Source organism: Schistocerca piceifrons, chromosome 1 (genome assembly GCF_021461385.2).
Source record: "Schistocerca piceifrons isolate TAMUIC-IGC-003096 chromosome 1, iqSchPice1.1, whole genome shotgun sequence".
NCBI classification, from domain to species: domain Eukaryota; kingdom Metazoa; phylum Arthropoda; class Insecta; order Orthoptera; family Acrididae; genus Schistocerca; species Schistocerca piceifrons.
This window is the reverse complement of record NC_060138.1, coordinates 886,673,023-886,687,350: the sequence shown is the minus strand read 5'-3', so window position 1 is coordinate 886,687,350 and position 14,328 is coordinate 886,673,023. Positions and strand designations below refer to the sequence as shown.

The window sequence follows — 14,328 nt, the reverse complement described above, 5'->3', positions numbered from 1 at the left end:
AAAGTAGCGAGCATGGAGGACGTGGATGAGGACTGCAGATAGGTGGCACTAGGTGGGAATGTAGGTCAGCCGAGAGGCATGCCAAGACAGTCCACACAATGGCAGTAAACATTGTGTCCAGTTGACACAGTGGTTAGCGCAAATGCCTAGTAAGCAGTAGTCCCACGTTCGAATCCCAATCTGACAGACATTTTCACTCATCACTACTGATTTCACATAAAGTCCCAATGCAGATGACATCAACAGTCTCATCTCTTGCCTTTCTTTTCCCCCACTCAACCATCAATTTACAAAATTTATGAAGAATAGCCATCTCTCCATTTTCAAAAACCTTTATCTGTTATTGAGAAACACCCCAAAAATTTGTTTTTTGGTTACCAAAACTCAGCCAGGGATTCTGAGACAGCTATTTATAGCAAATGGCTGTAGTTCTTATGATGTATTTCTAAAACATTGATCTCAAACCATCTTGAAAATTTTCTTCATATCTTCATCTGGGTCCAAGATACGGATATTTAAAGTTATCCTACTTGTACGTACAAAATACCGGTGTGAGATGAAAACATAGTTTATAAAGTGACAAAGCATGGAGAAATATGCTGTAAAGTGTCTCCGTTATCATCTGGGAACCCCACGTTGTACTGAAGCACATGCAAAAATATTTGCATATAAAATGCAGTCTGAGGTGTAAAATTAGTTTTGCATTATTTCAATTTATCTAAATTTTACTGACCAATACATTTCTTTTTATATGAGTTGCATGCCCTGCTGCAGGAGGGAAAGAAGGGGACCATCAGAAAAATGCTCCTATACGAGCACAAAAAATTAAAATATGTTCCTGTTTATTTAAAAGACTGTGACTGAGAAGTGGGGTACCAGCTGCCCCATTCTACCTTCCTCAGCATCTTCACAAATTTTCCCAAAAATTTTCTAATGTACATACATTCACACTTTTTACGGTGAGAAAGGCCAGTGGCAGTGGGAAAGAGACAGAAAAGTAATAAGTATTGGAAGATAGTAGACAGCGGTTGTGACATAGAAAGAGCGAACGAGACAACGGCAGTGTGAGAGAAAGAAATGGACACAGTGGCAGTGGAACATATTTGATAGTGACGGAACAGTGTTGGGAATAGAGTGAAAGAGACAGTGCCGTGGAGGGGTTGGGGGGGGGGGGGGGGGTCGGAATGAAGAGAAAGTGGAACTGGGTGATAACAAGTGACAATGAGAGATAGTGTATATGGCAATAACAATGAGGAAGAGAGAAATTGTGACATTGAGAAGACACAACAGCAGGAGGAAGGAAGGATGAGATATTAGCAGTGAGAGAAAGCAAGAAGGAGACAGTGACAGTGAGAGGATATTGTGATAGTAGGACAGAGTGCAGTGTGACGGGGATTGTGGCTATGACAAAAGTGAAAGTGACATAGAGACGCAAAGAGATAATGACAATGAGTTGAGCTGAATGAGTGAGTGAAGAAGGGCAACTGGGAGCGGATGGGTATGAGTGACTTACAATGATAGACTGCTGGGTGTGAGCAAGTTACAGCTATGTTGGAGTCTGAGATGTGTTATATTAAAAAAAGCATGAATATGTTCACAGGCAAAAAGTTTTGGGAAAATTTTTAAAGGTGCGGAGGAAGGTAGAATGAGGCAGTTGGTACCCCACTTGTCAGTCAAAATCTTTTAAATACACAGGAACATATTCGCAATTCTTATGCTGTGTTGTTCCGACAATAATGTAAAATGACTCGTTCCGCATCACTATGATTTATTGTGCAAAATGATCCATGGAACATGAAACTAACGAAGCAGCTGACAATGTTATCCTCCTGTATATAACTTTGTTGTGGCCTGAATGAAGTCTCCCTCCCTTTTTAAACTTCCCCAACCTGTCCCTCTCTTCTCCCTGAGACAAGAATTATTAGTTCTCAATGCTATGATAGTGTTGTGATTTCTAAATGAATCTACTAGTAGTACTAAAAATTTCTCCTACTGGGCAAAGTACTAGCTATCAAATCTGTCTTATAATTTTATTGTTTTCTCTGGTTAATTTTTCTTTTGATATGATTAAATAATAAATCTGGTATTCAGATCTAGCGATCTGATGTAAGAAGACCTGTGAAAGGTGATGTATGGAATAAGACTGAACATAGTAGCTCATATTTCCACAGAGAAATTACTAATTAGTAGAGGCACTGTTTATTTTCTGAAAAGTCACAGACCATATCACCAATGTTTGCAGATAATATGAATGGGGCCATAGTTTGGTGTGGAAGTGAGTACATGGTTTCAGATGCCCTCTTGAAATTGGACAGCATTAACTCATTCAGGATGAAATTTCATTGTTGATTAGGAATATTGTGATCTTTATATTACTGAACCTTGAATCAAACAACATATTCAAGAATGAACTAAAGAAGGTTAGTGCTGTTATTAACAATGCTGACAAATACACAGGAGTGAGAGAGGCTTATAAAGGAGAGGCAATGAGTGACAGTGTAAATGCCAATGATGAGAAATGTGTGCATGTGCAATAAGTAGAGTGGAGGAGGAGTATGAATGGAAATTAACAATACAGATGTCATTAATAGTGAAGGTGAGAGTGTGTGTGCTGTGGAGAAATGTACGGGTGAAAGTGACAATGAATGATGGATAGTTAACCCATCAATAAATGATATTTATAAAACAGTTATGGGCTCACTAAACAAAAGGTGAGAGTACAAACAAAAGTTTACCAAATACACATTAACGTTATATGATTAGTGAAGTGCTATGCCCACTGCATGAACTAAATGACAGCAGTAGGACACAGAACCAAAATTTAGTTCAGCATAAATACACAACTAATTAATCTGAGTAGTGCATCTGTGGTGGCAAAAATTTCCTTTCCTAGTATGCTGAAGGTCGGACTGAGACCTTCACAGATGGGCACTATCCTCCAAACCTAGGTATCAAACAGACTTTCTGCACCTAATCCACCCACTAACTCTGGGGTTGGGTTATTTGGGGGAGGAAACCAGACAGTGAGGTCATCAGTCTCATCGGATTAGGGAAGGACGGGGATGGAAGTTGGCCGTGCCCTTTCAAAGGAACCATCCCGGCATTTGCCTGGAGCGATTTAGGGAAATCATGAAAAACCTAAATCAGGATGGCCGGACGTGGGATTGAACTGTCGCCCTCCCAAGTGCGAGTCCCACTAACTCTGAGAACCAGCTGCAAAGTAGCACCGTATCACCCAATATCATCCCAGACTGAAACAACTTAATCATATCCTTTGCCAGGAACATACGGTTCTGGTGCCCACCCAACCTCCAATCTACACTAGATTCTGATCTAACCCTACGCCACACCCACTCCCAAGTACAAGACCTGTCTGATTCACTCATGCAACATACCCTACTACACTTGGATCACACTCTTATCCAATATCTTCAGAGGTTGAGCCACCTGTGAAAGCAGCTATGTCACATGTCAGTTCTGTTGAAATTTCTGCACAGCATTTTATGTGAGCATGACTACCAACCAACTGTCCACTGAAATCAACAGCCATTGCCAAAATATGGCAAAGACCAGAGTTGAACACTCAGTGCCAGAGCATGCTGCTAAGCACAATGTGCTCACCACCCCTTGCCATCTGAGTCCTTCCCCAGAGCACCAGTTCTCTGTGCTATGTGGATGGCAGTTATCCTAAAAACAAACTCTTAATTCCTGAAAACCTGATCTCAGCCTCAATCTCCACTTACCCCCTGCACCCACACCTTCTTCCCCATAGCCTCTCTTTCCTCTGTTCTGCCATGGCCTACCCATCCACCCTCCTCCCCTGTGTGTCACATTCCTATCTGAAGCATCTGCTTCCCCCCCCCCCCCCTCTCTCTCTCTCTCTCTCTCTCTCTCTCTCTCTCTCTCTCTCTCTCTCTCTCTCTCTAAGCAGTCAGCCACCTTTCCACAACCCTCCCTCCCATTCCATGACTCCTTTCTCCCCTCACTCACTTGACTTGACAATCATTCACCCCAGTTTACATGTCAAACAGCAATCCAGCTGGCACAATGTAGCTCTAAGGTGTGTGTGTGGGTGAGAGAGAGAGAGAGAGAGAGAGAGAGAGAGAGAGAGAGAGAGTGCGCATGCGCTCGCATAGCACAGAAGACACACAGAGAAGGGCATCTATAGAAATTTGTACAAGCGTATATATTAAAACAAATTTTCAATTTTTTAAATATCATTTTGTTTTCAATTGACTGTGGGTTATGCTATGTTACCTTTTATTTTATACTGAAGTTTATTTTTAAGTTGTGTAGTATAAAAGTGCTGTCTTTAGTATAAATTACTGACATTATGATGACAAAATATAACACCACACAGTGATACACGAAGGATTTCTTTTTGTACTTACCGAAGAATCATTAACTGAGCGACTAAATTCAGTTAATGCTTCCTTGAAATGTCTCTTTTCAGCAGGATTGCTGATACTGAGTGAAAGGCAGAGAGCATGGAGGCTGTGGGGAGCATATTTCAAACATTTTTCCATATCTTGACTGTCCAAAATTGATAGAATAATATCCAGTGCATGGCATCCAAGTAACAACTTACGCAGCTTTGATGTATTCCTATTACAGAAGGAAAGAACATCAGTAACGAGTCTACATAAAAACTATGCTTAAGATAATTCTCATTTATTGTTTCATATCAGTTGTACATCTAGTACTACGATATGTGGTTCTGAATGGACAAGATGGGTAGCTGATGCAGCTACTTAGTTATACTTTATTTTAGTTCTGAGGGTAATCCACAGTGATCAAAATATGCAATATGATTAAAAATGTGCAACTGAGACGGAATGTTAAATGAGTATTATCTAAAATATCAATACAGTTCCTGAATCTCTCAAGACAATTGTGTCAGCTATAATGAAAAACTATGCCCATACACACAACAATACTGTGAACACTGTGCAGATTTCATATACTATCTTAAACACTGACAGCAACATTTAAAAACTTATAATCTAACTAAATAAATTGTAGTGGCTTATCCACAGTAATCCACTGACAATGTTCCTTCTCTTTCATTAAATTCTAATTTCCTTCTGAGCCAACGATATCTCTCCAGCTTTCTCAGTACAGCCTATTAGAGGTGTACTTTTTGGTGTACAGATAAACTGTTTATTATATTTTTCTGCATGACACTTCGCTGACTATCTGATCCAATACTCTGCACCACATAAGACATGCCACATTTGCATGTAATACGGTACACAAGCAACTTTCAATGATCTCAATCATTTTTAACATTACAAAAAAGATATTTTATTCTTCAGTGGGAAAGTTGTGGTAGAATTTAAATATGTTCAGAGTAAAGGAGAGCACTCACTGATACGCAAAGCACTGAGTCATCAACAGGAACTCACAAAATAGCAAAGAAAACCTTTGATGATGGGTGGCTGGTGGCTTAGACAGAGACAAATAGTTTTCCAGCTAGGAATGCAGGAGGGAGGAGTGATAGGTGCATGAACTGGGCATATGATGCACGAGTGTCACAGCCAGGGGATGACAGAACGAAAGAGGTGAAAACTGTTGGGTTGAAGGTGTGGGGCAGGGGGTTGTCAGAGATCGATCCCAGGTTAATTATGGGAGCAATTTATGTGTTGCAAGGATCTACATAGCTCAGAGAAGCTTCTGGTGGAGGGAAAGATCCAGATGGCCCAAACTATGAAGCAGCCATTGAAACCGAGCATGTTACGGTCAGCCACATGTTCTGCCATGAGGTGGTCAACTTTGTCCTTGGCACCAGTTTCATGGTGGCCATTCATCCTGGTGGACAGCTGGTTGGTAGTCATACTGACATAAAAAGCTGTGCAGTGTTTGCAGCCGAGTTGGTATGTGACATGGCTGCTTTCACAGGTGGCCCAGCCTCTAATGGGGCAAGATAAGCCTGTGACAGGACTGGAGCACGATGTGCTGTGTGGGAGGGTTGCACAGGTCTTGTACTAGGGTCTTCCACGGCGATATAATCCCTGTGGCAAGGGGACGGGAGTGGGAATGGCAAAGGTATGGACGAGGATGGATCTTGAGTAGGATGGCTCTCATTTTATGGCATGGCAAAAGATGCAGTTGAGTTATCCAAGTCAAGGGTGACTTAGATGTTGAGTGGGCCACTCCTTTGTAGCTAATTCTTGGGTATCATGGGAGGATTGGTGGTGTATGTGAGGATCAATTCTATTTTAGGAATAGGTTTTGCTGGGTAGCACCTATCTGTGAAAGCCTTAGTGATACCTTCAGCATACTGCGCAAGATAATTCTCCTCGCTGCAGATACATCATCCACAGATGGCCAGGCTGTATGGGAGGGATTTTTAATGTAGTAAGGATGGCAGCTGTCAAAGCACATGTAACTGTTGGTAATTAGTGGGTTTAATGTAGACAGAGTTGTGGATAAAGCCATCATATGCGTGGAGGTCAATGTTCGAGGAGGTGGTAGACTGGGTTGATGAGGACAAGGTGAAGTGGATAGGAGAGAAGGTGTTGAGGTTGTGAAGGAATGAGAATAGGGTGTCTTGGCTCTGAGTCAGATCATAAAGTTATCATAGGTGAATGAGATCCAGACTAGGTGCTCAGAGTTTTGGGAGAACATGAAAGTTTCCTCTAGATGATCCATAAACAAGGCTGGCATGTGGGTGCCCATGGCTGTGCCACATATTTGTTGGTATACCTTCCGTTCAAAGGATAAGAACTTGTGTGTCAGGATATATTTGGTAAGGTGCATGAGGAATAACACTGTGGGTTATGTATCCAAAGGACATTGGCAGAAGTAGTGTTTGATTACAGCAAGGCCATGGGCACGAAGGATGTTGGTGTACAAGGAGGTGGCATCAACATTGATGAGTAGGGGTCCAAGAGGTAAAGGGGAGGGGTTGGCAGAGAGTCTGTAAAGGAAGTGGAACTATTTGTCATGTGGAAGGCCAGGTATCAAGCAACTGGTTGGAAGTGTTGGTCAACCAGAGCAAACATTCTTTCAGTGGGAGCAGAATAGCCAGCTACAATGGAGTGGACAGGATTTTTGGGTTTTTTGGAAGCATGTATAAGTGTGTGTGTGTGTGTGTGTGTGTGTGTGTGTGCGCGTGTGTGCGCGTGTGTGCGTGTGCGTGTGCGTGTGCGTGTGCGTGTGCGCGCGCGTCCTCCAGCTCAAGAAAGGATATAATCTGAAAGCTAACAAATTCTCTTTCTCTTTTGTGTGTGCATATCGATGACTCAACATTTCTGCTTTTCGGTGAATGATCTCCTATACCCTTAAAGTATTTATATTTTATCCTTGTAATATTAAAGACAATCTAGGGCTCCTAGACAGTGGCGACATGTCTTACATAGGAAGGATACACAGTTAGAACTTCAAGGAGACATGAAGGAATATCAACAAGTTCCTAACTAAAACAATCAGCAAATCAGCTATTGCCAACCACTGTCTCAAGTATAACAGAAAATGAAACACAATGAGCCCACTATTGTGGAGCAAATGCTAAGTTTCTGGACAATATAATTCAGCAGTCTAACAAAATAAAGATGCCAGAAAACCTATTAAACCAGGAGGAGGTTTCATATTAAATATGGCAATCTCATCCCTCGGACTCGGAAAACATTCAGAGACTGTGCACTTCACAGAATAACAGAGAGGCCTCCAAAAAGTTAATAAGCAACAAATAGCATCAAAGCAGTTAGTAAGCAACAGGAGTTGAATTCTGATATAATTCCAAATGTTTTTCACTTTTCCCCCCAGTTTTCTTTCTTTCTCCTCCCCCTCCCCCGCTCCCCCAATGTGACTTCACTTTATTGTTTATTCAACTAATCAGTTTTCAAATGTTATACTACACTACATAAGTGATAGAAGTAAGCCTGCAAATCATAATCATGAAATTTTCCACCATGTCATGCAGAAACCATTAAAAAAAGAAAAGGTGCACCCTGTTACCACTGTACCATGCATCTGCAGCTGTTACAGCACAAATTTTGAAATTTAATTTCATTCACAAGCTAAACATTCTGGTTCAGTATGAAAACTGTGACATAAATAACTTTTTCTCGCAAAAATAGATGCCTCCTGTAGCACTGTGGAAGATCAAACTCAGTGAAATATGATATGTGTCAACTAATATTTGTGTATTTGTGCAGGCAATATTTCTTCCATCACTTGTATCACAACATATTGGCTGAAGCAGGTTTATAAACTGTTACAACAGATAAAGATAACAAATCATTATTGCCAATATTACTTGTGGCAATCCATTATTGTAATTATTTAAACACCTGATCAGCTTTTTTTTCCTTGCTTGCAGACAGCAAAAGTAATGTGGAACTGGCAACATGGTGCAGCAAAATGGGAAATAGGTGGGCCAGAATGGAGAAGCAGAAGTTAGAGAGATCAGTGGAGTCAGGCAGTAACAGCACAATATGTACGTTAAGAATGAGGAGGTATTGGAATTTTGGCACAGATCAGATACGTTTTCACATCTCGACAGTCATGAATGAAAGTACTAAATGATAAGCATCTTTGTCTTAATTGTAATGTGGCCCCTTAAAGGGATAGTGTGATACTTTCATACTTTTTGTTTTCCTGCTGAAGCTAAATTTATTTTATTTTCATTTAGTTATGTGCCATCATACAAAATGCTGACTTCATGCCACTGAGCATCATCTTAAAAATCCTGCATTAACAAATTAGCTACAAAAATGTCACCTAAAATTCTGCAGCTTTCACTCGTTCAGGGTGACTGTGGTGGTCTAGCATGCAGAATGCTAGACTCTGGCAGTCCTGGGTTCAAGCCTGGTAGGAATGGGGAATTTGCTTCATTTCAATCCCTCCAAGATAGCCCCATGTCAGTCTGCTATCAGATAGCATACCAGAGACCTTTCCTGGGGATAAAAGAGGGTCAGGGTGATGATTCATCATCTTCCTCCTCCTAGTGTCACAATGAACCAAAGGCTGCACTCTACCTGCAGTCAGGCTTGAAGCCTGTTTGCAAATTCAGCACCACAGAGTTTGCCTCTTACCTTCACCTTATTGATGCTGGACATACTTTTCTGTTTACCACTAATTACAGGAAAATATGCTGTGCTAACCCAAAGCCACTTAAAAATCTGCAACTAGTAATGCCATTATTCATATCACACATTGCCCTATTCGTCCCTTACTGACTTTCCAGTCAGCAGCTGCATGAAGTTTTGTCTTATGATCGAATGCTGTAGTGATCTCCAATCTGTGACCACCTTCTTCATCAAGATTAGAGGAGCTATTTGTGGTTATGTCATTGGTCACAACATTCTTCTAAGATCTAAATCCAGTCTAGAGCCCTTTCCTTACATAACATCATTATGGTTTTGCTATCCAAACTGTCAAATTTGGGTCACATACTGAAATATTCTGTTCATCCATGACTCATGGCTTCTGTGACATTGTATAAATTCACTCTTGTGGCCACTGCCAGTTTTCATGCCCTCTCACCAATGAGCTGTGCATGTGAGAAATTGCACAACATTGTTCAGCAGATTTAATCACAAACTTTTATTGGAGGACCTGGATTATTTATCTACACTACTTCATCAATTAAATCAGTCTAAATAAGGTTTATCACCCTTGCTTTGACCCATGAGGCATGATTCAAACTTTTCACTACTTCAAAGTCAATACTAAAACCACTTAGCAATCTGACTATTCTCTGGAAGATTTTGACACTCCATCACTGGAATGGAATATGTACACTGCTAATGATTCATACATTTCTGACAGTAGCATGAATACAGGTCAAATCACTAAAGAAAAAGTCAGATAAGACTGCTGAACTCAAAGTTAACTGAAATAGAGATAAGTTATTGCCTTCAATTTAACCTCACTAAATTCCATCTCATTCACTAATCATCATCATCCAGCTATTTGGCTCCACAATTTAATGTGAGGTATCTGCACACAGAGCATATGCACAATCACCAAAAGTCAACAGTCACCCAGAAAACCAGTAATGACTTGGCCAGAAATACATGCCGACACACAGGAATGTACATGCAGTTCCTCAGTTTTTTGTATTGCAAGAAATAACTTCAGTTATCACAAAGGATCACCTACTCCTGACTTCAGAAATACACTAAGAAAACATTATATCTTCCCCAGTGGGCACACGAGTTCATCCTAGAAGGGCTGCTAGCTGACTCTCCGATTACGCTAACTCTAAACTACTTCACAAAATGATTTTAACATTTTTCCTTTCAGCTAATCAGCCAAAGTAACAGAATTAGGCATTTCTTGCACCTGCTATTAGAATTTGTCTATAAGGTTGTACTTTCTGCCAGGACCTTCAGGTGTTTATTTCCCCCAGGTGCTGCAAAACACTGTCATGAGAAAATTACTCATCCTCAAAAACAGCCTAGTTGGTCCAGGCCACAACCAATTTAGGAAATAACTGCTCATCATCACCAAGATGAACAAAAATGTCCACCACACTGATACTGGAAACCAGTTCAAGTATACACAATTGCAAAAAGAATAAACACACAGGCATGGACAGGAAATGATATGTTAAAATACACTCCACTGGAAATAAATTATATGCTGAAGCAGCTAACAGACAACCTCCTGAAACTTGACATATTTGTTTCAACTGCTATTCATCTCACAGTATTTTTCTATTATAGTTTATGGTTAATTGTGGGGTAGACTTGCCCACACACTACTGAATAACATACAAACATGTTTACCTTATATTGACATGAAAATTATAGAATCTCTGAATTGTGGAGTTCAGTAGGTAAAGAGAGATGAAAATCTAATAATCATGGGCGACTGTGATGCAGTAGGAGGGGAAAGAATAGAAGACAGAACTACAGAAGAATATAGGCTTGGTAGTAGGAATAAGACAGGAGAAAGACTAATTGAGTTCTACAATAAATTGCAGTTAGTAATAATAAACACACATTCATAAATCATTTATGATTTATTAACGTGTGTTTGTACACATGGAAAAGGCCTGGAGACACATGAATCTCTGTTACATAACTATCAAATAATTAACTGGTATGTAACTATCATGTAATTTACTTAAAACTAATAGAATACTGCAAAACGTTCAAGTAGAATTTGATATCTCACTTGATAATGTGAGGTATGCTCAGTGCAAGAACTGCACGAACTTCCTTTTCTCCACAATGTAGAACATGTTCCATTTCACCAGTCCCAAATGATGATTCAGCCTGTACAGATATTTGTTGCAATATTGTGGCACCAAATGCTTCAACTCCTGAACATTTCTCACAGTCTTTATGTCGGGGCAACATGCATCGGCAGTGAACAGAAAGCACAAATCCTTGCTGGACTAATGGCAAGAAGCATTTCCTGTTTCTGTTAAAAAAATAAAAAAGCAAGTACTTTCTATTTCATAAGAATAACAGACATACAACAGAGAAATGTTTCAGATCACAATAAGTAGTAACAAACATCAGTATCGCTTGCCAGAAACCCTGAGCATATGAGCCGGCACTAAGAATGATAAAGCATGTGCTGAACCAGAGCTTTTGATGGCATCCCCAAAAGTTTGCAACCCAGGAGCATACCTAGTGGCTGCCAGATAATCAATGCCCTATCAATATAAAGACATGATACCTTCAGCTCACTACTGATAGTATTTAACATCTGCAAACATTGTTCAACTCAGAAAATATTATATAGATTGTTCAAAACAGGATTGCTTTCCTTTCTATAATACATGACCACATCAAGACAAAAGTAAAGAATGCATTTTAATATTTACAATGGAAATTAATAAATTTCATTAAAAAAAGTCATAGCTATATTCAAGACTTCATTCAATGATGTGCTTCACAAGGCAGTGAATGATATGTGAAAAGTTTGATCATATACAACATTCAAAATACTTGTTTGCCATTATAGTTTAGTAACTGATTTTAGAGTAAACTAACAATAAATCAGAAGAGGAAGTTATAGATTACCATAGAAAACAGTAATGCTAATTACTGTGTATCTATCAAGAAACTGATTTATGCCCATTTCTTAGAAGTACAATGATTGATTTTAAGACGTAGATATAGTTAATTTAAATAATCAGTAAAAACTATTATAGTTTGAGACAAATGGCCAACCTTCTGGATTGAGCAGGAAAAACCTTTGGAAACAAATAGGCTCCTACTTAGTTTTACTAATTTCTTTAAAATTAAATGAAGTATTGTAACTTACGAAGAAAATAAATTTCATAGATGACTTCTGATACAGAACAATAAATGCAAACACCTTTGTGTATGGTGTTTGGAGACAGAGTCGGGGCATGACTATATCGGGGACTGGGCGAGACAACATGAGGGACATTGTGAGGACTGGGTGTTACCAGAATAGGATTTGCAAGTTAAGTATGTCAAAAAGTTTAGTAGAAGTTATGGAGGCAGATTCTGACTGTCTGCAAAGTGGCAGTGTTAAACTTTGTACAATTCAGAAGAAAGCACAAGTTTCAGATTCACAGAATTTTTGTCTCATTACTTGGTGATTGTCTCTAGCTTTACAGTGTGAAAATCTGCAGATTTATTTGGCAAAAAACTGCAGTTTAACACACTGACAGCTCTGTGGATGCCTTGTCTGGAGGAGTCACACTCTGTTTCACTCAAACTCAAAGCTTTTGCTTGTTAATACTTTTTGCTTTGCTAAAATTACAGCTAGTTCTTTAAACGGTACATTAGCTACTTTCAACAGAAGCATACAGTAAAAATACCTTATGAGGTTTATAACCTAACATATTCCAAAGGGTTCTTCAGGGACCACTGGGTTCTTACACTTACATGACAAAACTTATATTGTGCAAACACTTTAATATGACACTTTTAAGTGGGGAGTATTTTGGACTATGGTTGTGTAAGATACCAGCAGAGGTCAGATCAATATTACATCCTTCATGACACTGTCAACCTCAACTATCAATTGTGGTAGCCATTACTGAATACTTTGTTACTTCATTAGTTTTTTATGTTCTGTGGATCATTTGTATGATTAACTGTAATGATGTAGAAAAAGTCATTTTACATTCCAATAACACTTTCATATGAAGTTAGAGCTACATGCTGATCATCTATTTTTTAAGTGATGTTTTGAGTTAATAATTCCTACCAATCATCTTTTACGTATTGCAAAACTACAAATTCTTCTATGGAACAGGAGTTGTCAGGGAGAAACTTTTACAGTCTGTTTTCACATTTAACTTTCCTGTCTGTTAGACAACTATCATTGAGTGAATAATAAAAAATTTTGGTGACAGCATTGTGCACACACCCCCCCCCCCCCCCCCTTTTGTGCTAAAGACAACCTTAATGTGGAGTAATGGATGTAATTTCCTTCTTCTGGTATTGTACTTACGTGCATCATTGTTACTTTTGAAATGCAGTGGATTATTTACAACAAACTTTATGAGGAAATAAATATACTGTGAAGCATTACTCAAGATGCCTAACACCTTAAACAGATGTCTACAAGATGATCATGAGTGAGCACCACACATTATTCTTACAGCACATTTTTGAGCGATGAACACTTTCTTTCTTAAAGTTGAGTTACCGAAGAACATTATCCCAAATGACTTTATTGAATAAAAATATGCAAAATATGTCAACTTGCTGATTTCTCTCTCCCCAAGCTTTGCAATGATTCTAAGTGCAAATGTGGCTGAACTAAGTTGTTTTAGGAGTTTAAAATTGTGCTTCTTTCCAAGTTAAATTCTCTAAATATAGATATCTAAAAATTTTGAAGTTTCCATACAAGTTATTATTTCCTCTTCATGAGTAATATCTGTCATTGTGTAGTAACTCTAGATGTGTCACTCTAAATACTTTGTTTCTTTTTGAAATTGGGTGTGTGACCATTTGCAGAAAACAATTCACTAACGCTTTTAAAAACATTGTATATAATTTCTTCTGTTGCTGTAGGTATGTTTGAATTAATCCCGATACTAGTGTCATCTCCAAAAAGAAGTAATTCTGCTTGTTGTATGATAGATGGAAGATCATTTGCATATACAAGAAACAACAGGGGATGTACGATTGAGCCTTCTCCCCAGTAAGAAAAATCTCCCCTGCTTACCTACATTGACTTCTTAAGTAAACTTTTTGCATTTTTAGTGAGATATGACATTATCCACTGGTCTGCTACACCATCAATTCCATAAAGTCTCAGTTTATCCACGAGAATACTGTGGTTCACACAGTTAAATACCTTATATGGGTTACAGAAAATACCAACTGGTTTTATTTTGTTATTTTGTGCTTGTACAATCTGGTGAGTGAATGTCTGAATGGC

At 39.0% G+C, this 14,328-nt stretch overlaps 1 protein-coding gene across 1 annotated transcript in view; it reads right to left on the bottom strand.

Moving 5' to 3' along the window:
* LOC124793072 (armadillo repeat-containing protein 5-like) overlaps positions 1-14,328 on the bottom strand; it is a 220,018-nt gene that overhangs the window by 46,448 nt on the left and 159,242 nt on the right. The window contains exons 9-10 of the mRNA XM_047257992.1: positions 11,128-11,376; positions 4,392-4,605 (exon numbers count right to left, since the gene is read on the bottom strand). Of these exons, the coding sequence (XP_047113948.1) occupies positions 4,392-4,605; positions 11,128-11,376 (463 nt within the window). The remainder of the gene's footprint in view (positions 1-4,391; positions 4,606-11,127; positions 11,377-14,328) is intronic.